At 39.8% G+C, this 22,455-nt stretch overlaps 1 protein-coding gene across 1 annotated transcript in view; it reads right to left on the reverse strand.

The window, feature by feature from the left end:
• Nucleotides 1-3,080: 3,080 nt before the first annotated feature.
• The window catches only part of EXOC1L (exocyst complex component 1 like), a 39,107-nt gene continuing 19,732 nt past the window's right edge, over nt 3,081-22,455 (reverse strand). Inside the window, exons 2-3 of the mRNA XM_053578101.1 lie at nt 7,622-7,752; nt 3,081-3,471 (exon numbers count right to left, since the gene is read on the reverse strand). Coding sequence (XP_053434076.1) covers nt 3,205-3,471; nt 7,622-7,752 — 398 coding nt within the window. The 3' untranslated portion in view covers nt 3,081-3,204. The remainder of the gene's footprint in view (nt 3,472-7,621; nt 7,753-22,455) is intronic.

The following is a 22,455-nucleotide window of genomic DNA, read 5'->3' on the forward strand; positions in this document are numbered from 1 at the left end:
CCTTTAGAACTGTGAGGCAATAAATTTCTGTTGTTTAAGTCATTCAGTTTGTGTTACGTGGTTATTGGAAGCTCGAGCAAACTAATATACCGAGTCTCTGAGTCCTTGTCTTTCATGACCTTGACACTTTTGAAGAGTGGTGCCTTGTAGAATGTCCCTCAATCTGGGTATGTTTGATGTTTTCTCAGGGTTAGACTAAGTCACAGAGATGATTTGCCTTTCTCCAGTGACATAGATATGGCTATGTCCCATTACTGGGTTGGGAACCTTGATCCCCATGTTATTTCTCCAGCTGTCTACTACTGTGAACGTACTATTTTTCCTCTTCAGTCAATAAATATTAATATTTTAAGGGAAACACTTTAAAGCTATGAAAATATCCCATCCTCTTTAAATTTGTACCTACTAATTCTAGGATTTGTCAATCTTGCCTGCAACAATTATTACTGTGGACCTGTAAAATTGACAAATAAAAATTGTATATATTTATGGCGTACAACATCATTTTTTGAAATATGTTTATATTGTGAAATGGCTAAATCAAGCCAGATTGACTCTTAGCAATTTTCAAGTAATCAATATATTGTTTTAACTGTAGTGATCATGATGTACAAAACATCTTTTTTTTTTGAGACAGAGTCTCACTTTGTCACCCGCAGTAGGGTGGTGTGAAGTCACAGCTCACAGCAACCTCAAACTCCTGGGCCCAAGCAATTCTCTTGCCTCAGCCTCCTGTGAGGAGGGACTCCTCCTGTAGCTGGGACTACAGGTGCCCACCACAACACCACAATGCCCAGCTATTTTTTTGTTGCAGTTGTTTAGCCGGCTGGGCCAGGTTCAAGCCCACCTCCATTGGTGCCGTAACCACTGTACTACAGGCGCTGAGCCTACATAAGGTCTTTTGAATTTTCTTATTCCTTTGCCTTTGTATCCTTTGAATGTTATCTCCCTAAGCCCTTTGCCCTATCCCTGCCCACCTCACCTCTGGTAACTGGCACTCCACTTCCTGTCTCTATGTGCTTAGCTTTCTGGGCTCCTCATACTTGTGTGACCCTGTGGTATCTGTCTTTCTGTCCCTGGTTCATTTCATTTAACAAAGTACCTTCCAGGTTTACCTATGTTGCTACAAATGACAAAATTTCCTTCCTTTTTCGAGTCTTTTTCCTTTTTAACAGCTTTATTCAGATATCATATCATACATATATTATACAGTTCATCCATTTAAAGTGTATAGTTCAATGGTTTTGGTTTATGACATTATTTTTTTAATTGTGGTAATATATATGCAATATTAAATTTGCCATTGTACTCAGTTTTAAATGTACAATTCAGTGGGATTAATTACATCCACAATGTTTGTACAACCATCTCCATTTTTTCAAAATAGCCTCATCACCCAAAACAGAGACCCTGTAACCCTGCGATCCTGGGGTAAGCGCTTACTGCCCATTTCCTCCTCCTCCCATTCCCTATTAACCTCTAATCTATTTCTGTGGTTGAATTTGCCTATTCTAGTTATTTCATGTAAGAGGAACCATACAAGATGTGTCTTTATACATCTGCCTTATTTCACTTAGCATAAAATTTTCAAGGTCCGTCCGTGTTGTAGCATGTATCAGAACTCCATCTCTTTTTAAGGCTGAATAATATTCTCTTGTGTGGCTACACCATATTTCATCTATTCATTCATCTGTTGATGGACACTGGGTGTTTCCACCTTCTGGCTATTGTGAATAATGCTCCATTAGACATTGGACTACAGGTATCTGTTCAAGTCCCTGCTTTCAATTCCCTTGTGTATATAACTAGGAGTGGAATTCCTGGACCGTATCTTAATTCTCTGTTTAGGGCTCAGCTCCTGTGGCTCAAGCGACTAAGGTGCAAGCCACATACACCTGAGCTGGTGGGTTTGAATCCAGACCAGGCCCGCCAAACAACAATTTTGGCTGCAACCAAAAAGCAGCCGGGCGTTGTGGCAGGCACCTGTAGTCCCAGCTACTTCAGAGGCAGAGGCAGGAGAATCACTTGAGCCCAGGAGTTGGAGGTTTCTGTGAGCTGTGCTGCCACAGCACTCTACCTAGGGTGACAGCTTGACAGCTTGAGGCTCTGCCTCAAAAAAAAAAAAAAAAGAATTCTCTGTTTAGCTTTTTGAGAAACTACAAAACTATTTTCTAGAGTGGTTGCACTGATTTATTTTCCCAGCAGCATCTTGTGAAAGTTCTAATTTCTCTACATCTTTGGCGACACTTACTTTCCTTTTTTAAAAAATAGTCATGTAAATTGCTATCTTATTGTGGTTTTGATTTGTATTTCCCTAATGACTGATGAGTCAAATGTCTGTTCTTGTGCTAAGTGGATATTTGTTTGTCTTCCTTGGAGAAATGTCATTTCAAGTCCTTTGCCCATTTTTTAATTGGGTTGTCTTTTTGTTACTGAGTTGTAGAAATTCTTTATATATTCTGGGTATTAAACCTTTATTAACTATATGATTTGCAAATATTTTCTCCCATTTTGTAAGCTTTTTACTTGATAATGTCCTTTGATGCCAAAAGGTTTTAATTGTAATGAACTTCAATTTATCTATTTTGTGTTTTGGGCGGTGCCTGTGGCTCAAAGAAGTTGGGCGCCAACCGCATATGCCGGAGGTGGCAGGTTCAAACTCAGGCCTGGCCAAAACTGCAAAGAATAAAAAAATTTAAAAAATTAAAGAAGAAGAAGAAGTGTGAGTTCTACAACTTTGTACTAATTTTTCAAGACTTTTTGGCAATTTGGTGTTCCTTGAAATTCCATATGAATTTTAAGAATTGATTTTTCCATTTCTGCAACAAAGGCTGTTCGAATTTTGATAGGAATTGCATTGAATCTGCAGATCACTTGGGTAGAACTGCCATCTTAGTGATATTAAGTCTTCTTATCCATGAACACAGATATCTTTCTGTACTGTTTAGTCTTTTACAGTTGTTTTTGCTATTCTTTAGTAGAATACTAATTTAGACAAAACAATCCACCTCCTTCCAAAGTTACCAAGGACTGACAAAATGTCCCAAATATTGAATTACTTGCATTAAAATACATTTCACTGTAATTCACAAAGCATTTCATGTAAGTAATAGTCACTGATGAATGGGAAAAAAGTGTGACTATCAATATTTACTTGGAGAATAATTTTCATAAGACACTGATGAAGGAACATTTTACACATCTTTAGAGTGGCAAGGGACACAGGGACAAGCACACAAGATTGAAAGCATAAAAGCATATTCTCATAAGGACCAAGCAATCCTTGTTGTTGGAGGACCAAATAGAATCATCATTAATGTAAGTAGAATCGAAGTTCACAATCTGTAAGTCCTTCTTAAGATATGCATGATTCAGCTTATTTACTGTTCGAGCAAAGGCATATTTAGAAGCACAGCTATATGCTTCCAAACTGTACACTTTCTTGAAGTGCAGATCAAAAAATGGATTGTCCTAGAAGAGAAAGAGAGACATGATTTCATTTGTAGCCAAGAAAGTAGCTAGGTTTCCTGAATTCTGTCATATTCTCTTGGATATGCTTATTGATTATAAAGTACTAGCATCAAACATATTTCTAAAATCTGCAAATGAGTTTTTCAAAGCTACCTGCTACAAATATAATTGCTTCTAAAAAATCAACAATAAGAAAGATTATTTTTCTAGCATCAATATTTTTTTCAATTACACAAATAAAATGTGCTTCAGAATATGCAATTATCAAGTCTTCCCAATGCAGTGAATTTGAGAGGATGAATAGGGATTAAAGAAGAGAATAAACCTACTTACAGACTTCTGCAGGGCAGAAAAGAATTTTCCCTTTGTTTAGTAGGAGGTTGGTTCCTAGTGCTACTTCAAATGTAGAAGGAAGAAATACAGGATGTCTAATTAGCCATTGGCATTCTACAGATCATCACCTTGCTATCTTTGAAGTTAATAAGAAGGAATTACTTTTGAAGGTAATAGGAAGGACCATTAAATCACTTGGCTGAAACTGACAAATTGGTAAAGACTACCTTTAGTCTTTTGCTGTATTGCTAGTTGAAATGTTTCTAGAAAACAAGGACATCAAATCTAGTCTAGGTTCTACATGTTAAAACACCGATTGTTACTGTTATTAATAGCAAAAATGCCTTGCATTTATAAAGTTTACAAAATGCTTTCACATCCATTATGTGCCTAACTTCTAGAGAAAAGATTTTGCATCATTTATCTTCATGGTCCTAGTGCTCACCCATGGCAACTACTAAATTCTCAACAAATGTGTGTTGAACTGATCTGAAGTTCATCTGAAAGAAGTGGAGGTAAACATTGCCCTAAAGAATAGAGGCAGAACTAAGAACCAAAACTAACAGAAGTATTAATAATTCATTAGCATGTAGCATGTAAACATTATATGCAAACAACTTATGTATTTGCCACTTTTTCTTTCTTTCTTTCTTTCTTTCTTTCTTTTTTCTTTTTCTTTCTTTTTGCAGTTTTTGGCCGGGGCTGGGTTTGGTATATGGGGCCGGCACCCTACTCCTTGAGCCACAGGCGCTGCCCTGCAACTTCTTTTTCAGTAGGCAGGAGAAAGAACGCTGGTTTTGAAGTGAGACAACCATTTTGACTGTCTGATGTAACCATGGGCAAAGTACTTATCTAATGTGACTCTCACTTTTCTTCTCATTTTAGATAGGGTTGCTGTGAAATGTACATGAGAATAATCATATAAATTAGTGTAGAGCTTAATAAATAATAATTCCTTTAATACCCTGAGTCTGTGGACGGGTCTGATGAATATGAATATGCCTCCAAAAATTGTGATACTGGTGATATTACCTTGTTTTACACCATTAAAAATCCTTGAAAACATAATGATGCTTTCATAAAAGAATATATAAGGGTGATGTGCTTTTAAACACAACACCCCCCCAGTCATACTTGCAAATTTTTTCTAGCTGTCCTAACTACAGCTTCAAAGACAATTCTGCCAAGAATCTCCATAAAAGGAAATCACATCCATTCTATCACCTGATACTAATCATGCTCCTCATGGTGTTTCTCCCAGATATTTGTTCCTAATCAAGTAGAAAATACACCTTATGCTTTTGTGCTTAGACAGGATTAATCTTTTGTTTTAGCTTAATAATTGAAAGCTGATTGTGCACACACATGGAATACAAGTCTGCCCATCTGTCTTCTCGCTTCCTTTTACAAAATCCTAGATCTAAAAGAGATCTCAGTGAACATTTAGTAATTCCTTGTTCTTAGCTGGGATAATACAGTAGTTTCCAGAGAGGCAAAGTCCAGGCCACACATTTAGTTATTGGCAGAGACAGGACAAAAACAAAGATCTAGATCAGCCCAACCACAATTTTTACTACATCATCCTGTCTCCTGTTTGCACAGTCTCCAAATCCCTGGTCGTTTTAATTTCTGCTTTATAAATTGACTTCAATTTCAATTCCATCTCATTGTATAGTTGACAACATTCTGGCTTGGAATTGTTCTATCGAAAACTATAGCATTGCTATTGAGAAAAATGTAATATATGCTGACTTCTGAGGATTGAATTCCAAGGTAGAGAAGTAGAAATTCCCAGAACATCCAGGACATTTTTATTTCATCTATATAAAAGAAATATTTCAAGGAACTCTTTGAATATTATTGTTTTTCTTCTAGCAATTTAATATTTTAGGTCCTAAAGTGATGAGAAGAACAGAAATACTCAGCTTCTCTTTTGTGTCTAGCTAGCTCACTATCAAATATAATAATCTTAAAATTAAAAAGGGAGAATCAACAATGTTGAGATGGAATTAAAGGCTAAGAAAGGTGAAGAAAAAATGGAGTCTGGTAGCTCTTTGAAATGAGTCTGTTGACAGACCTGATGAATATGAACATGCAGTGATATATTTAACCATTTCCTAAGTGTGAACATTTAGGTAGAATATATTGTCAGAAAAATATGTACTGTATCTTGTATTGAATACTTAGGTGACAAAGCAATGGAATCAAGCATCCTTCCATCAAGAAGGCAAGACTAACACACCATTTTTTTTTTTTAAAAAGGACTCCCCGTTATAAGTAAAGGCAATACCAGGCAGTATAAATTGATGGTAGTAAGAACAAAATTTAGTTATTCAAATTAGATGATTAATTAAGGTAGAATTAAGCGCTTATAGCTATCCAGTTTCCACTGTATCCTCAGAGCCTGTAGGGCTCAGTATAGCATAAATCCTCAATAAATTAACGAATGGAGGAATGAATAGATACATGAATTTGTAGAGGTATTAAACAACCAATCCAAAGAGGGGAAAATAATAGATTTCTAGACAAAGTCTAGCTTTACCACTTAACAACTATGTGGCCTCAGGCAAGGCAATCTCTTTAAGTCTCATTTTATTCATTTGTAAAACAAAAGTATTAGTAGCGTCTAATTCACGAGACTTTGTAATAATTCCATAAAATTATATATAGACTATATGGAAGGGGCTTAGCTTATCCCTCATAAGAGTGTAGCAAACTTAGTTTACTAAGTGTGGGGTACCCAGCAGTAGTAATAGCGACCATCAAGGATCTGGACCTAAGTGCTTGGTTCTGCCTATTTCATCAGTTTGATTACTGACTTGGATAAAGTCCTACTCATTACTCTGTATCACACTATGGTGATATTAAAAAATCAAGATATTAGAAGGTTTGAACAGTTGGCAACTAGGCCAAATTAAGAATATGGCATTCATTAGGATTAAGAATAAATGAACTTAAGTTCTACCTCATTCAACACTAGCACCACAAATATTTATCAAGTACCTAATACCTATCAAGCAGAAGGCTATGATAAAGGCTGAAAATTCATGATCCCAGATTTAAAGGAGCTTTCCCCTCAGAGGGCATATGAAGTAACTCAACAATTTCAGTTTTTAGGATTATAGCTATAACACATTTACATCCAGGCTGCAGTGGGTATATGGAGGTGGGAAATCTGGGTAAGAGATGGAGGTGATTAAGCATTCCAAGTCTCAGGAATCAGCACTTAAACAATGTGGATGTACAAAGTCTAAGGGAAGGCTGTGTTCTCCATCAAAGGAAGAGTTCAAGGACAGATTATAAAAATCACCTGTCAAGTGGTGGTGAAGTGGGGAGACTGCACTAGCCAATCTTTCTCCCTTTTCAACCCTAACATTATAGGGCTCCCAAGAGTTATATAATTCTTCTGAAGGATGAAATGGTTTTGATAACTGTTAAATTTGAAGATAAGGGAAGGAATTTCCAAAACATACGAAGGAAATTTGTGTAGGGAGAGTGTGGTGGTGGAAGCATCATATATTTGGAAAAACCCGGCATTTAAAGTTTCAGGATTGACCAATAGATTGCATAAGAGGCCCTTGGGAAAGAGGCCTTTAACTCTAATAGATAAGATTCTATTGTTTATCTAACTCAGAAAAACAGAACCAGAAAAAAAAAAAAAAGAACAGTAGATCAGTAGATTAAACCATACAAATTAAGAAGGATATAGCATCATCTTAACATTTAGTATATGCCAAGAATACATGAAGCATGATATTGAACATAAAGATCTCCAGTGTATTGATTCTATATCACCTTATAAAAATGGAATACTTACAGTATCTGCTTCTTTTCCATCAATCATCCGCAGATCCTTCAAAGACCACTTTTTTGTTACTTCATATTTTTCATCTAATCCTACTCTGTAGTGTTTCACCATAATTATTTTTACTTCTTCAGTTTTGGTCACTGTAAAATAGAAAAACGTTTATATAAAGTTTATATGAACTCCTAAAAGACAATTATTTAAGTCACACTTTTCAGTATTTATGCCCTTTATGTAATGACCTTGGACCCACATTACAGGTGCATCCCAATTTTGAACCTTCTGAACCTTCTGAATATGCCCCAAAATTTGCTTAACAGGTTAACTTTATTTTTGCTACAGTTGTGATTACCTATTGCCACAGTAATGTCTGTTACATAGAATATTATGCTATGTGCTTGGAGCTCTGATCTTTGGGGTGGAGAATGAGGTTCAACCTAGGGCTGGAAATAAGATGCTTAGCATTAGTGCATGGTCAATATCAAGTGTTTATCATAACAAGTTGGAATTTTCATTTATGACATTAAGGCCTCCATAGTTGACCATCTCCCCACATTGACCACCTCCTTAAGTTGACCTGATTTTCATAGACTGGACATGCACCACATGTACATATCAGCCTAGTTCCTTATAGTGACCACCTCCGTATGTTGACCTGTTTGTTACAGTCCCTTGGGTGGTCAAATTACAGAGGTTCTACCATATGAAAAAGTTAGATGAGGAAAGTAAACAGTTCTGACTTACATATTAACTCTCCTGTGTCCTTGAGCAAGAGAGAATTAAAATGAGTTTTTCTAGCAGCAGTGATGCTCAGGATTCATTGAAGAAGAAAGAAAAGAGGCACAGGTACTGGAGGGCTCTGGAAAGAGCAGCTCAGTGGGTTCTGGCATTAGAAGTTCTGGAGTCAAATATGATGTCACCTCTTACATCGAATTTAATTTGGTGAAAGTAAACATCTGTTTACTCATGTTGGAAAGTGGACATCAGAATGATGCAAACTCACAAGATATAAAGATTAAAATAGACAAACTATATAAAGAACTTAGGAGAGTGGTTTATGGTAACTGTGAAAGTGTTTTGTTTTATTTTTTGAACAGGCTGCTGTAGTAAGCTGGACATAGGATGTGGATAATGGAAAACAGAAGTGGAAAATCTGAGTTAGAGTTTAAATGAGGCATTGACAACACTGGATGGAAATAACACTGTATGAAACCCAAACACTGGAGGAAAGTATGGAGGACAAGCCAGCTCGGTGGAAAAAATGAGTTTCACTTTTAACATACAGATGAGGTGCAGGACACAACTACAACAAGAACTTTACTAATAAATACAAACATTGTAACCTAATACTTTGTACCCTCATATTAATCTGAAAAAAAAAAAACATACAGGTGAGGTAAAATGTACAGATGAGACAATCGTAAATTGTCTCAAAAGCCAATGAAATAGAAGTTTTGCTATAGTATATGTACACCATGGAATACTATTCAGCCATGAAAAATAGGGAGACCTAGATAGAGTTGCAGAACATTCTACTTACTAAAGTATCACAAGATGGAAGAGCATGTATCCCATGTACTCAATACAAATATGAAGCCAGTAGACAAACAAACACATGCCCACACAAAAGAAAAACAATTAAATTTAAGAGGTGGGGAAGAGGGGGGAGAGAAGACAAAGAAGGAGGATTGCTATGCTCTCACCTGAGAGGCACGTTAAAAGGGTATACAGCATGGTTCCTGGGTGAGGGACTTTATACAACTTGGACTCTACCTTATAAACACAACAATGTCACCTAATCGTCTGTACCCTCATATTAATCAAAACTTTTTAAAAACAGAAGTTTTATAGCTCAGGACTGGAAATACAAACTTGGGGTTTTCGTGGTAAGAAAGATTTCCAAGACTGGGTTTATAGGGAACAGAAGGAGGGAAGAAGGGAGAGAAAGTGGAGAAGAAAGAGATGGCAGCAAAGAAGTCTGAGAAGGGGGCCTCAGAATAGAGATAGGCCCAATAGTCTGATGCTGTGGGAATAAAAAGGATGGAGAATTTCAAAGGGTTGGAGACAATCCTGTGAAGTCCTTTGTTAGGTAAAGCAGAGTTCAGCCCTAGTACTGCATCTGACTTGGGGGAAGATCAAGGATTTTCTCCATGAGGGCAGTTTCTCTAGACAGCTACAGAGGACGCCTTCACACACTTAGCATTAATTGAGTGTGTGTTACATGGCAGTCCCTGGATTAGATAGGATTACAAGGAAGACTGAAGGCTGTGGTTGAGATCACATACTCCAGGAGTTTGGAAGAGGAAGATTGCACATCTAGGGGACACAGGGAGCCACGAGGGGCACATCCTGGAGAGGACCTCAACCTGAAGATTTTACCCTGGAGTTAATGAACTGGCTCAGAGTCTGTGATCCTCCTGACACAGTTGTTGGGCTCTGCCCTCCTATACTTCTCTACCTCTAAAAAATGTCTACCTCTACTGATGTAAACATTAGCTTTGGGAGGAGGAAATGATTAGAAGAGAAACACTTAGGTTAGCGGGCTGATGTGTGGAAGTGGAGGTACAGTTGATTCTGTAATATTTCCTAAGGATAAGATCCTAGAGATAGGCCTTGATTACACCTGTAATCAAGACATTTTAGGAGGTTGAGGTGAGAGGATCACTAGAAGCCAGGAGGAGTTCAAGACCAACCTGGGCAACACAGCAAGACTCTGTCTTTATAAAAAATATAACAATTAGCTAGGCATAACGGTGGGTGTCTATAGTCCTAGCTGCTCAACAGGCTGAGGCAGGAGGATCTCTTGAGCCCAGCAATTAGAGGTTATAGTGAGCTATGATTGTGCCACTGCACTCCAGCATGGGCAACAGAGCCAGATCTTGGATACAACTCTTTCCACCTGGAGGCAGCTGTGTTGTCATGAGGTGTGAGGATATAGGTGCTAGGAAGCAAGTTAGGCAAGAGCTAGCCTGAAGGGTCTGGAATACTAAGCTGAGAGTTCAAATGTTATTCTAAATGTGTGTGTGTGTGTGTGCATGTGTGTACATGTGTGCACACACATGCAGAAAGGGAGGGTGTCACGGAAGGAATTTAAGTGAGTGAAGGAGCTGAGCTTTAAATGTTAGAGATGGCAGGAGCGGATGCTGCCTTGGGAGCAAGAGGAGAGGCAGCAGCCCAGTGCCCAGCCGGCCATGCCCTGAGGCCCAGCCCTGGGGTTGGGGAACAGCGTCCTGGAGCTGGAAATTTTCTCAGCAGGTCTAATTTGGGAAAACCCTGTAGAGAACATGAGTTGGCCTGATGCCCACAAAGGAGAGTTATGCATTTTTGTCTTTCCTCTCTACTTGGTGGAGGTGGGGTACTGTGTCCAAACAGGCTAGCAAAGAGCTGCTGACTTCAAGGGAACCACCCAACATGGTACCCTTGGGGTTTTTTTAAGGATTCATCAAAACCCTGGTCCAGAGATAGGGCAACTAAAAGAGCAAGAGGAAGTGAAAGGAGAATTAGGGCAAGGAAACATATAAAAGAAATCACTCATGAGAAAGAATCAGCAGAAAAATCCTGGCAACATGAAAAACCAGTCTAGAGCAATCCCCTCAAGGGACCATGAGGTAGCTACTGCAGAGGATTCCACCTATAAAGAAATGTTAGGGAGGAGGGAGGTAAGATGGCTGACTGGAGCCAGCTTTCCACAGAGGCTCCCATTCAGAAGGAGAGTTGAGGGACAGAAGTTTAGTAAGTAACCTGGTGGATTAGAGCTGAGCCAAGATAGAAAGTTGAAGAACGTAGATCAACTCTGCTGAGGCAAGCTGCAACCCCAAGGACACAAACAAAAGGTACAAAATCCATCTCCAAGTGGATGGGAGTCCCCTCCCCCATGAGAACAGCTTGCAGTACTCCATACAAAAAAGTGAGCAGAGTTCAAAAGTCCTCCCATTATATCCTATGGGAGAGACCCTCTAAAAACTGAACCTACTTCCCCTACTAGGGTGCCAGGGCACTGTCCTGCCAGGCATAAAACTGTATAAAACTGTGTATATTCCCTACCCCAAATTCTGAACTCATAGCACTCTCCTCTACTCTCACTCTGAGGTCTGGAAGCCTGTCCCCCAGGAATCTAGATTCTTGGGTATTTTCTTGAGAGGAGTGGACAGGGCATGGACTGCTGCTTGTCAGTGCTGATTCTGCAGCACAGGAGTAAGGAGAGGATGGTCAGCTGAGAGGGAACCATACTGGAGCAGTGGTGCCCCGAGGCACAAAGCAGCAGCCACAGTGGCAACAATAGGGCTCACCTTTGGATATTCCAGAGTCACACCCCCTGTCTCTCTGGGAAACCAGAGGAGGCCGAGCAACTTCTCTTGTGGCAGCCACTGGTGGAACAGATCTGGGACAGAAATGCAGACCCCATGAGTAAGGGTTTGCCTGAAGCAGTACTGGCCTGGCCGGAGGATGGGAACTAAAATATGCATGCACAGAGCCGGCAGATTCCCAGGGTGGGGCTGACCCAGAGGTCTGCTTTAGTGAGCCTAAGACACACCTGGTCCACAGGGGATCATTAGCTGAAACAAAGGAGGGCAGGCAGAGTCTGGAACAGACAGCTAACCGTGCTGCTCCAATACAAACTGCAGGCAAGACCAGGCAGCATCATAGACAGACCCTGAGTCACAGGTTCTGTGAACTCAAAAAGTGTCTCATCCACAGGGGAATATAGCCAGGACAGAAACAAATTCTGTGAAGTTGTTCTGTTCTGTCAGTAACATCAATCAGGGGTGGGGCTGAAACTGAGTGAAAAGCCCAAGCCTCCATTAAGCACCTGAGGTTGTCAGGCCTCACCTCCCCATGCTGGATAGTGGCAGAGAGCAGTGGCCTGGATGATGAGACGTAGATGTCCCTGTGATTCAGGCAGGTGCAAACACCTAGAATAATTGCTCATTGAGGCAACTGGGTCATGGGCCTGCAGAGTTATCAGTGACTGGATGTGACAGAGGTGCAAGGTGGGGAAGGAGGCATCAACCTTCCCAGACTAATCTATTTGCGGGGTGGGTCCTCCTGACCTCATGAAGCACCAGAGCAAGTCATATTTGAGTTGCCAGCAGACCCCTGCAATCTAGTTGCCAGAGACCTTTTGAACTCCCACCTGAGACAGGTGCTGACTGAGACAATTGATTTGGACCTCTTGAACTGGGCCAATTGCCCAAAGACTATCCAAGTGGTACCCTGGGTGCGTGGTTGTGGGAAGGTTTGATTTCCCTTTTCTAATTATTGCCTGTGGGGGGTGGGGTGACTTAATTACTAGTATTTCTCCACAGCTGAGACTTCAACCCAGAGTAATTGATTCACTTGGGTAGGACAGAGATCAGTTGAATAAGCCACTTAGCCCCAGGACACCAAGCAGGTCCCCAGTTTCTCAGGCTGTAGCACTGTACGGGTCATTAGCAAAGCTCCAGAGGAAAAGGTACAGACACCAGTCCCAGATTTTGGACAAAGTGCTGGTTAATCACTACTCCTGGAGCCTCCAAGCCAACTTCTCTTTATCTGCTCATCTAGTCAATGATGTAAAATAATCATGGGGTAGAATCAGTGGAAAAATTCTGGTAACATGAATAACCAGAATAGATGAACCCCCCAAGGAAAGTTACGGCAGACACACCTGAAGATCCCATTCATAAACAGATGGCCAAGATGTCAAAAATCAAATTCAGAATTTGGATTGCAAACAAAATTAATAGAACAGGGGAAAAGTTGGAATTAGAAATTCCAGGAGCAATTCAAAAGTTGTCTCAAGAATTCACCGAATTTGAAGACAAAAATCACCAAAGATTTTGACACATTGAGACAAGAATTTGCAGCCCTCAAAGATCTGAAAAATACAGTAGACTCCTGCAGTAACAGAGTGGATCAAACAGAAGAAAGAATTTCTGACATTGACGACAAAGCTTTGAATGCTCCCAAACTCTCAAAGAGGAAAAGAAATACAAAGCAAAAAAGATCATTCTCTCAGAGAGCTCCAGGATAATTCGAAGAAAAGTAATATTTGCCTCATAGGAATCCCTGAAAGCGATGAAGTGGCTTTGCAAGGCACATAGGCTCTTCTCCATGAAATTATGAAAGAGAATTACCCAGACATGCCAAGAGATTCTGAAATTCAGATAGCAGACAATTTCAAAACCCCAGCACAACTCTACTGGAACAAGACCTCTCCCAGGCACATCATAATTAATTTCATTAAAGTTAATATGAAGGAAAAATTCTGAAAGCAGCCAGATGTAAGAAAAACATTACCTACAAAGGGAAGAATGTTAGAATAACTGCAGATCTCTCTGCTGAAACTTTTCAAGCCAGAAGAGGGTGGTCATCAACTTTTATCTCCTAAAACAAAATAATTTCAATGCAGGATCCTGTATCCAGCTAAACTGAGTTTAATTTATGATGGAGATATTAAATACTTTAATGATATTCCCATGTTGAAGAAATTTGCCATAACTAAATCACCTCACCAGGATATTCTCAGACCTACCCTACATAATGACCAATGCAATCCTCCACCACGAAAGTAAACTCCCTCAGAAACTTTTGATCAAACTCCAACTTCCACAGTGGTGAAAGGATTAAAAATGTCCACTGGAGTTTTGAAAAAGTTGATACCCCAAATTCTACCAGGCTTATCAATATTCTCCATTCATGTGAAGGGCTTAAATTGTCCTCTAAGGAGGCACAGGTTGGCTGAATGGATACAAAAACTCAGGCTAGATATCAGCTGCATACAAGAATGGCATCTTACCTTAGAAGATAAATATAAACTCAGGGTGAAGAGATGGTAATCTATATTTCAGGCAAATGGAAATCAGAAAAAAGCATGTGTTGCAATTATTATTTTTTTTTTATTAAATCATAGCTGTGTACATTAATGAATCATGGGGCACCATACACTGGTTTTATAGACCGTTAGACACATTTTCATCACACTGGTTAACATAGCATTCCTGGCATTTTCTTAGTTATTGTGTTAAGACATTTACATTCTACATTTACTAAGTTTCACATATACCCTTGTAAGATGCACTGCAGGTGTAATAACACCAATCACCCTCCCTCCGCCTACCTCCCCCATCCTCCCCTCCCTTTCCCACTTCCCCCTATTCTTAGGTTATAACTTGGTTATAGCTTTCATGTGAAAGCCATAAATTAGTTTCATAATAGGGCTGAGTACATTGGATACTTTTTCTTCCATTCTTGAGATACTTTACTAAAAAGAATATGTTCCAGCTCCATCCATGTAAACATGAAAGAGGTAAATTCTCCATCTTTCTTTAAGGCTGCATAATATTTCATGGTGTATATACCACAATTTATTAATCCATTCGTGGATCGATGGGCACTTGGACTTTTTCCATGACTTAGCAATTATGAATTGGGCTGCAATAAACATGCTGGTACAAATATCTTTGTTATGATGTGATTTTTGGTCTTCTGGGTATATGCCTAGTAGAGGAATTATAGGATTGAATGGCAGATCTATTTTTAGATCTCTAAGTGTTCTCCAAACGTCTTTCCAAAAGGAATATATTAATTTGCATTGCCACCAGCAGTGTAGAAGTGTTCCCTTTTCTCCACATCCACGCCAACATCTCTGGTCTCTTTGTGATATGGGCTAATCTTACTGGAGTTAGATGATATCTCAAAATAGTTTTAATTTGAATTACTCTGATGATTAAAGATGATGAACATTTTTGCATATGTCTGTGGGCTGTGCACCTGTCTTCTTTAGAGAAGTTTCTTTTCAAGTCCCTTGCCCAGCCTGCGATGGTATCACTTGTTCTTTTCATGCTTATACATTTGAGTTCTCTGTGGATTCTGGTTATTAAACCTTTGTCAGAGACATAACCTGCAAATGTCTTCTCCCATTCTGAGGGCTGTTTGTTTGCTTTACTTACTGTGTTCTCAGCTGTGCAGAAGCTTTTTAGTTTGAACAGGTCCCAGTAGTGTATTTTTGAAGCTCCTTCAATTGCCCGGGGGAGGTCCTCCTCATAAAAGACTTGCCCAGACTGATTTCTTCAAAGGTTTTCCCTGCACTCTCTTCTAGTATTTTTATAGTTTCATGTCTTAAATTTAAATATTTAATCCAGTGAGAGTCTCTCTTAGTTAATGGTAAAGGTGTGGGTCCAGTTTCAGACTACTAAAGGTTGCCAGCCAGTTCACCCAGCACCATTTGTTAAATAGGGAATCGTTTCTCCACTGAAAGTGTTTTTTTTTTTTTTTTTTTTGTAGAGACAAAGTCTCACTGTACTGCCCTCGGGTAGAGTGCCATGGTGTCACATGGCTCACAGCAACCTCTAACTCTCAGGCTTCCGCGATTCTCTTGCCTCAGCCTCCGGAGCAGCTGGGACTACAGGCGCCCACCACAACGCCCGGCTATTTTTTTGTTGCAGTTTGGCTGGGGCTGGGTTTGAAACCGCCAACCTCAGCATATGGGGCCAGCGCCCTACTCACTGAGCCACAGGCGCCGCCCCCCACTGAATGTTTTTAATTGGCTTGTCAAAGATCAAATAACAGTAAGTAGCTGGATTCATCTCTTGGTTCTCTATTCTATTCCAGACATCAACTTCTCTGTTTTTGTGCCAGTACCAGGCTGTTTTGATCACTATCGATTTATATTATAGTCTGAGATCTGGTAACATGTTTCCTCCTGCTTTGTTTCTATTTCTGAGTAATGTCTTGGCTGTTCGAGGTTTCTTATGATTTCATATAAAACAAAGTATTATTTTTTCAAGATCTTTAAAGTATGACAGTGGAGCTTTAATAGGGATTTCATTTAAATTGTATATTGCTTTGGGTAGTATGGATATTTTAACAATGTTGATTCTTCCCAGCCATGAGCACGGTATGTTTTTCCATTTGTTAGCATTTTCAGCTATTTCTTTGCTTACAGTTTCATAGTTCTCTTTATAGAGATCTTTCATGTCCTTTGCTAGATAAATTGCCAAATATTTAATCTTTTTTGGCATACTGTAAATGGAATAGAGTCCTTAACTGTTTCTTCAGCTTGACTATTGTTGGTACATATAAAGGCTACCGATTTATGAATGTTGATTTTGTAACCTAAGGTGCTGCTGTATTCCTTGATCACTTCTAAGAGTTTTGTAGTAGAATCCCTGGTGTTTTCCAGATATACCATCATATCATCTGCAAAGAGCAAAAGTTTTATCTCTTCTGACCCTACATGGATACCCTTGATTGCCTTTTCTTCCCTAATTGTGGTGGCTAAAACTTCCATTACAATGTTAAAAAGCAATGGAGACAATGGGCAGCCTTGTCTGGTTCCTGATCTGAGTGGAAATGATTCCAATTTAACTCCATTCAATATGATATTGGCTGTGGGTTTGCTGTAGATTGCCTCTATCAGTTTAAGAAATGTCCCTTCTATACCAATTTTCTTAAGTGTTCTGATCATGAAGGGATGTTGGATATTATCAAAAGCTTTTTCTGCATCAATTGAGAGAATCATATGGTCTTTGTTTTTTAATTGGTTTATGTGCTGAATTATACTTATAGATTTACACATATTGAACCAGCCTTGAGACCCTGGGATAAAATCGACTTGGTCATGATGTATAATTTGTTTGATTTGTTGCTGGATTCTGTTTGTTAGGATCCTGTTGAATATTTTTGCATCTAGATTCATTAGTGATATTGGTCTATACTTTTCTTTTCTTGTTGGGTCTTTTCAGTGTAATGTTTGCTTCATAGAACATGTTGGGTGGTCTTCCTTCTTTTTCGACATTTTGGAATAGGTTGAGTAATATAGCTACTAATTCCTCTTTAAAGTTTTGGTAGAATTATGACGTGAAGCCATCTGGTCCCGGGCTTTTCTTTTTAGGGAGGTTTTGTATGGTTGATGCTATTTCAGAACTTGATATGGGCCTGTTCAAACTTGTCACTTGATTCTGGCTAAGTCTTGGAAGGTGACGTGCTTCCAAGTATTGGTCAATTTGCTTCAGATTTTCATATTTCTGAGAATAAAGTTTCTTGTAGTATTCATTAAGGATTTTTTGAATTTCTGAGGAGACTGTTGTTATTTTGTCTTTGTCATTTCTGAATGCTGAGATTAGAGATTTTACTCTTTTTTTTCCTGGTTAGGTTAGCCAAAGGTTTATCTATTTTATTGACCTTTTCAAAAAACCAAATTTTGATTTATTGATCTGTTGTATAATTCTTTTGTTTTCAATTTCATTTAAGTCTGCTCTAATTTTGGTTATTTCTTGTCTTCTACTGGGTTTGGAGTTGGAATGTTCTTCCTATTCCAGTTGCTTGAGATGTCCCATTAAGTTGTTAACTTCCTCTCTTTCCGTTCTTGTGAGGAAGGCTTGCAGTGCTATAAATTTCCCTCTTAGGACTGCCTTTGCTGTATCCCAGAGGTTCTGATAATTAGTGTCTTCATTGTCATTTGGTTCCGAAAATTTGGCAATTTCCTTGCTAATCTCAACTCTGATCCAGCTTTCATTCAGCATAAGGTTATTTAACTTCCATGTTTTTGTATGAGTGTGCAGATTCCTGTTGTTACTGATTTCAACTTCTTTTCCATGGTGGTCCCAGAAGATGCAAAGAATAATTTCTATTCCTTTAAATTTACTGAGGTCAGACCTGTGACTGAAGATGTGATCAATTTTGGAGTATGTTCTGTGGGCTGATTAGAAGTATGTGTATTCAGTTTAGTTGGGATCAAATGTTCTGTAGATGTCTGGTAAATCCAAATGTTGGATGGTTAGGTTTAAATCCAAAATTACTTTTATCAGCTTCTTATTGGAGGATCAATCCTACACTGCCAAAGGAGTGTTGAAATCTCCAACTATTATGGAGCTGGAGGAAATCAAGATGCTCATGTCTGTTAGAGTGTCTCTTATAAATTGAGGTGCATTCTGGTTGGGTGCATAGATATCAATAATTGAAATCTCATCATATTGAGTATTGCCCTTAACAAATATGAAGTGACCATTCTTGTCCTTCCTTACATTTGTTGGTTTAAAACCTATTATATTTGCAAATAAAATTGCAACACCTGCTTTTTTCTGATTACCATTTGCCTGAAATATGGATGACCATCCTTTCACCCTGATTCTATATTTGTCTTTTAAGGTAAGATTTGACTCTTGTATGCAGCAAATATCTGGCCTGAGTTTTTTTTTCCAGTCAGCTAACCCATGCCCCTTTAAGAGGACAGTTTAAGCCTTTGACGTTAATGGACAATATTGATAAGTGCAGTAAAATTTTGGGTATCGAGGTTTTTGAAAGTCCAGTGGACATTTTTAATCTTTTCACCATGGTGGAAATTGGAGTTGATGAATAGTTTCAGAGTGAGTTTACTTTTGTGGTAGAGGATTAGGCTGGTCATTATGGAGGATAGGTCTGAGAATATCCTGAAGAGCTAGTTTGGTTATGGCAAATTTCTTCAACATATGAATGTCATTAAAGTATTTAATTTCTCCATCATAAATGAAACTCACTTTAGCTGGATACAAGATCTGGGGTTGAAAGTTATTTTGCTTTAGGAGATGAAAAGTCAGTGACCACCCTCTACTATTTTGAAAAGTTTCAGCAGAGATATCTGCAGTCATTCTAATATTCTTCCCTTTGTAGGTAATAGATTTCTTATGTCTGGCTCCTTTCAGAATTTTCTCCTTCATATTAACTTTAGTGACGTTAATTATGATATGCCTGGGGGATGTCTTATTCTGATTGAGTCTTGCTGGGGTTCTGAGACTGTCTGCTATCTGAGTTTCAGAATCTCTAGGCATGTCTGGAAAGTTCTCTTTCATAATTTCATGGAGAAGGGCCTCTGTGCCTTGCAAGGCTACATCATCACTTTCAGAGATTCCAATGAGGCGATATTAGCCTTTTTCGAATTATCCAGAACTTCCTGAGAGAATGATCCATTTTTGTTCTCCATTTCTCTTCTTCTTTGAGAGTTTGGGAACATTCAAACACCATGTCTTCAATGTCAGAAATCCTTTCTTCTGCTTGCTCCACTCTGTTACTGAGGGATTCTACTGTATTTTTCAGATCTTTGAGGGCTGCAAATTCTTGCTTCAGTGCGTCAAAATGTTTGGTGGTTTTGTCTTTGAATTTGTTAAATTCTTGAGACAACTTTTGAATTTCTCCTCGAATTTCTATTTCTGACTTTTGAATTGTTGCTCGAATTTCTAATTCCAGATTTTCCTCCATTTTATTAATCTTGTTTGCAATCCGAATTCTGAATTTAATTTCTGACATCTCAGCCAGCTGTTTATGAATGGGATCTTCAGTTACGTCTGCTATATCTTTCCTTGGGGGCGTTGATCTATTCTGGTTATTCCTGTTACCAGAGTTTTTCTGCTGATTCTGCCCCATGATTATTTTACACCATTTGAGTTTTTCCCTGGAGCTTTGTAAAGGACCCGGTACAGTGCTATGGCCTGAGAATATGTGAACCTGTTTGGTGTGTGGGTCTACGTGATTCTGTCTTGTTTTCAGCTGGTCTCTGTTCGACCCTAGTGAAACAGTTACTCTGCTTGAAGTCTCAGCTGTGGGGAAATACCAGCATTAAGTCACCCCGCCCTCCACAGGCAACAATTGGAAAAGGAAAATCAAAACTTCCTACAACCACACACCCAGGGCACCATCTGAATAGTCCTTGGGCGATTGGCTCAGTTCAAAAGGTCCAAATCAATTGTCTCAGTCAGCACCTGTCTCAGGTGGGAGTGTTTAAAAGGTCTCTGGCAATTGGATCACAGGGATTTGGTGACTACTCTGATTTGGCTTGCTCCAGTGCTCTGTGGAGTCAGAAGGAGCCACCCAGCAAATACATCTGTCTGGGAAGGTTGATGCCTCCTTCCCCCCTTTCACCTCTGTCACACCCAGTCATTGATAGTCCTGCAGGGCTTTGACCCAGTTGCCTGCAGTGAACCGATACTCCAGGGGTTTGTACCTGCCTGAATCACAAGGAAATCTATTTCTGCTCAGTCAGGCCGCTGTGCTCTGCCTCTATCTAGCAGGGGGAAGTGAGGCCTGACAACCTCAGGCACTTGATGGAGGCTGGGGGGGTGTTCACTCAGTTCCAGCCCCACCGCTGTTTGATGTTATTGACAGAACAGAACAGAGTAACTTTGTGGGAATTTGTTTCTGTCCCTGCTAAATTCCCTTGCAGAAGAGAAGCTGTTTTGAGCTCCCAGAGCCTGCACCTCAGGCCCTGTCTTTGCTCCTGCAGATTTGTATTTTCTTACCTGTCAGTTCTAGCCTCCTGTCTTCCTTTGTCTATTGGCTGATGATCCACTGAGGGCCGGGTGTGTCTTAGGCTCAGTAAAGCAGTCCTCTGGGTCAGCCCTGCCCTGGGAACTTCCCGGCTCTACTCATGCTTTTCTAGTTCCTTGCTCCACCCAGGTTGGTACCGCCTCATGCAAACCCTTTACTCACGGAGCCTGCATTTCTGTCCCAGATCTGTTCCATGGTGGATGCCACCTGAGTAGATGCCTGGCATCCTCTGGTTGCCCAGGGAGACAGGGGGTGTGCCTTCAGAATATCCAGGAGTAGCCCTATTGTTGCTAAAAGATGGCTGCTGCACTGTGCCTCTGGGCACTGCCACTCTGGTGTGGTTTCCTCTCAGCCAACTGTCCTCTCCTCACTCCAATGCCCCAGAGCCAGCACTGACCAGCTGCAGTTTAGACCCTGTCCACACCCCTCGAGAAATCTCCCAAAATCTGGACTCCTGGGGTACAGGCCTCCAGATCTCAGAGTGAGAGTGGAGGGGAGTGCTGGGACCTCAGAGTTGCAGGTAGAGAATATATACAGTTTTATACAGTTTTATGCCTGGTAGGAGAATGTCGAGGCACCCTAGTAGCAGAGGTAGGTCCAGTTTTTAGAGGGCCTCTCCCATGGAGTGCAGTGGGAGGACCTTTTAACTCTGCTCATTTGTTTGTGGGGCACTCCGAGCCGTTCTCATGGGGGAAAGCATGCCCATCTGCTTGGTGATGGATTTTGTACCTTTTGTTTGTATCCTTGGGGTCGCAGCTCACCTCAGCGGGGTTGATGTGCATTCTTCAACCTTCTGTCTTGGTGCAGCTCTAATCCACCAGGTTACTTGCTAAATTTATGTCCTTTAACTCTTCTTCTAGACACGAGCCTCTGTGGAGAGCTGGCTTCACTCAGCCATCTTGTCCTCACTCAACAGGTATTGCAATTCTATTTGCAGACACAATAGGCTTCAAACCAATAAAAGTAAAGAAGGATAAGAATGGTCACTTCATATTTGTTAAGGGTAATATTCAATATGATGAGATTTCAATTATTATTATTTTTTTATTGTTGGGGATTCATTGAGGGTACAATAAGCCAGGTTACACTGATTGCAATTGTTAGGTAAAGTCCCTCTTGCAATCATGTCTTGCCCCCATAAAGTGTGACACACACCAAGGCCCCATACCCCTCCCTCTGTTCCTCTTTCTGCTTTCCCCCCATAACCTTAATTGTCATTAATTGTCCTCATATAAAAATTGAGTACATAGGATTCATGCTTCTCCATTCTTGTGATGCTTTACTAAGAATAATGTCTTCCACTTCCATGCAGGTTAATACGAAGGATGTAAAGTCTCCATTTTTTTAATGCCTGAAGAGTATTCCATGGTATACATATACCACAGCTTGTTAATCCATTCCTGGGTTGGTGGGCATTTAGGCTGTTTCCACATTTTGGCGATTGTAAATTGAGCTGCAATAAACAGTCTAGTACAAGTGTCCTTATGATAAAAGGATTTCTTTCCTTCTGGGTAGATGCCCAGTAATGGGATTGCAGGATCAAATGGGAGGTCTAGCTTGAGTGC

Source organism: Nycticebus coucang, chromosome 23, assembly GCF_027406575.1.
Source record: "Nycticebus coucang isolate mNycCou1 chromosome 23, mNycCou1.pri, whole genome shotgun sequence".
Classification (NCBI taxonomy): Eukaryota; Metazoa; Chordata; class Mammalia; order Primates; family Lorisidae; genus Nycticebus; species Nycticebus coucang.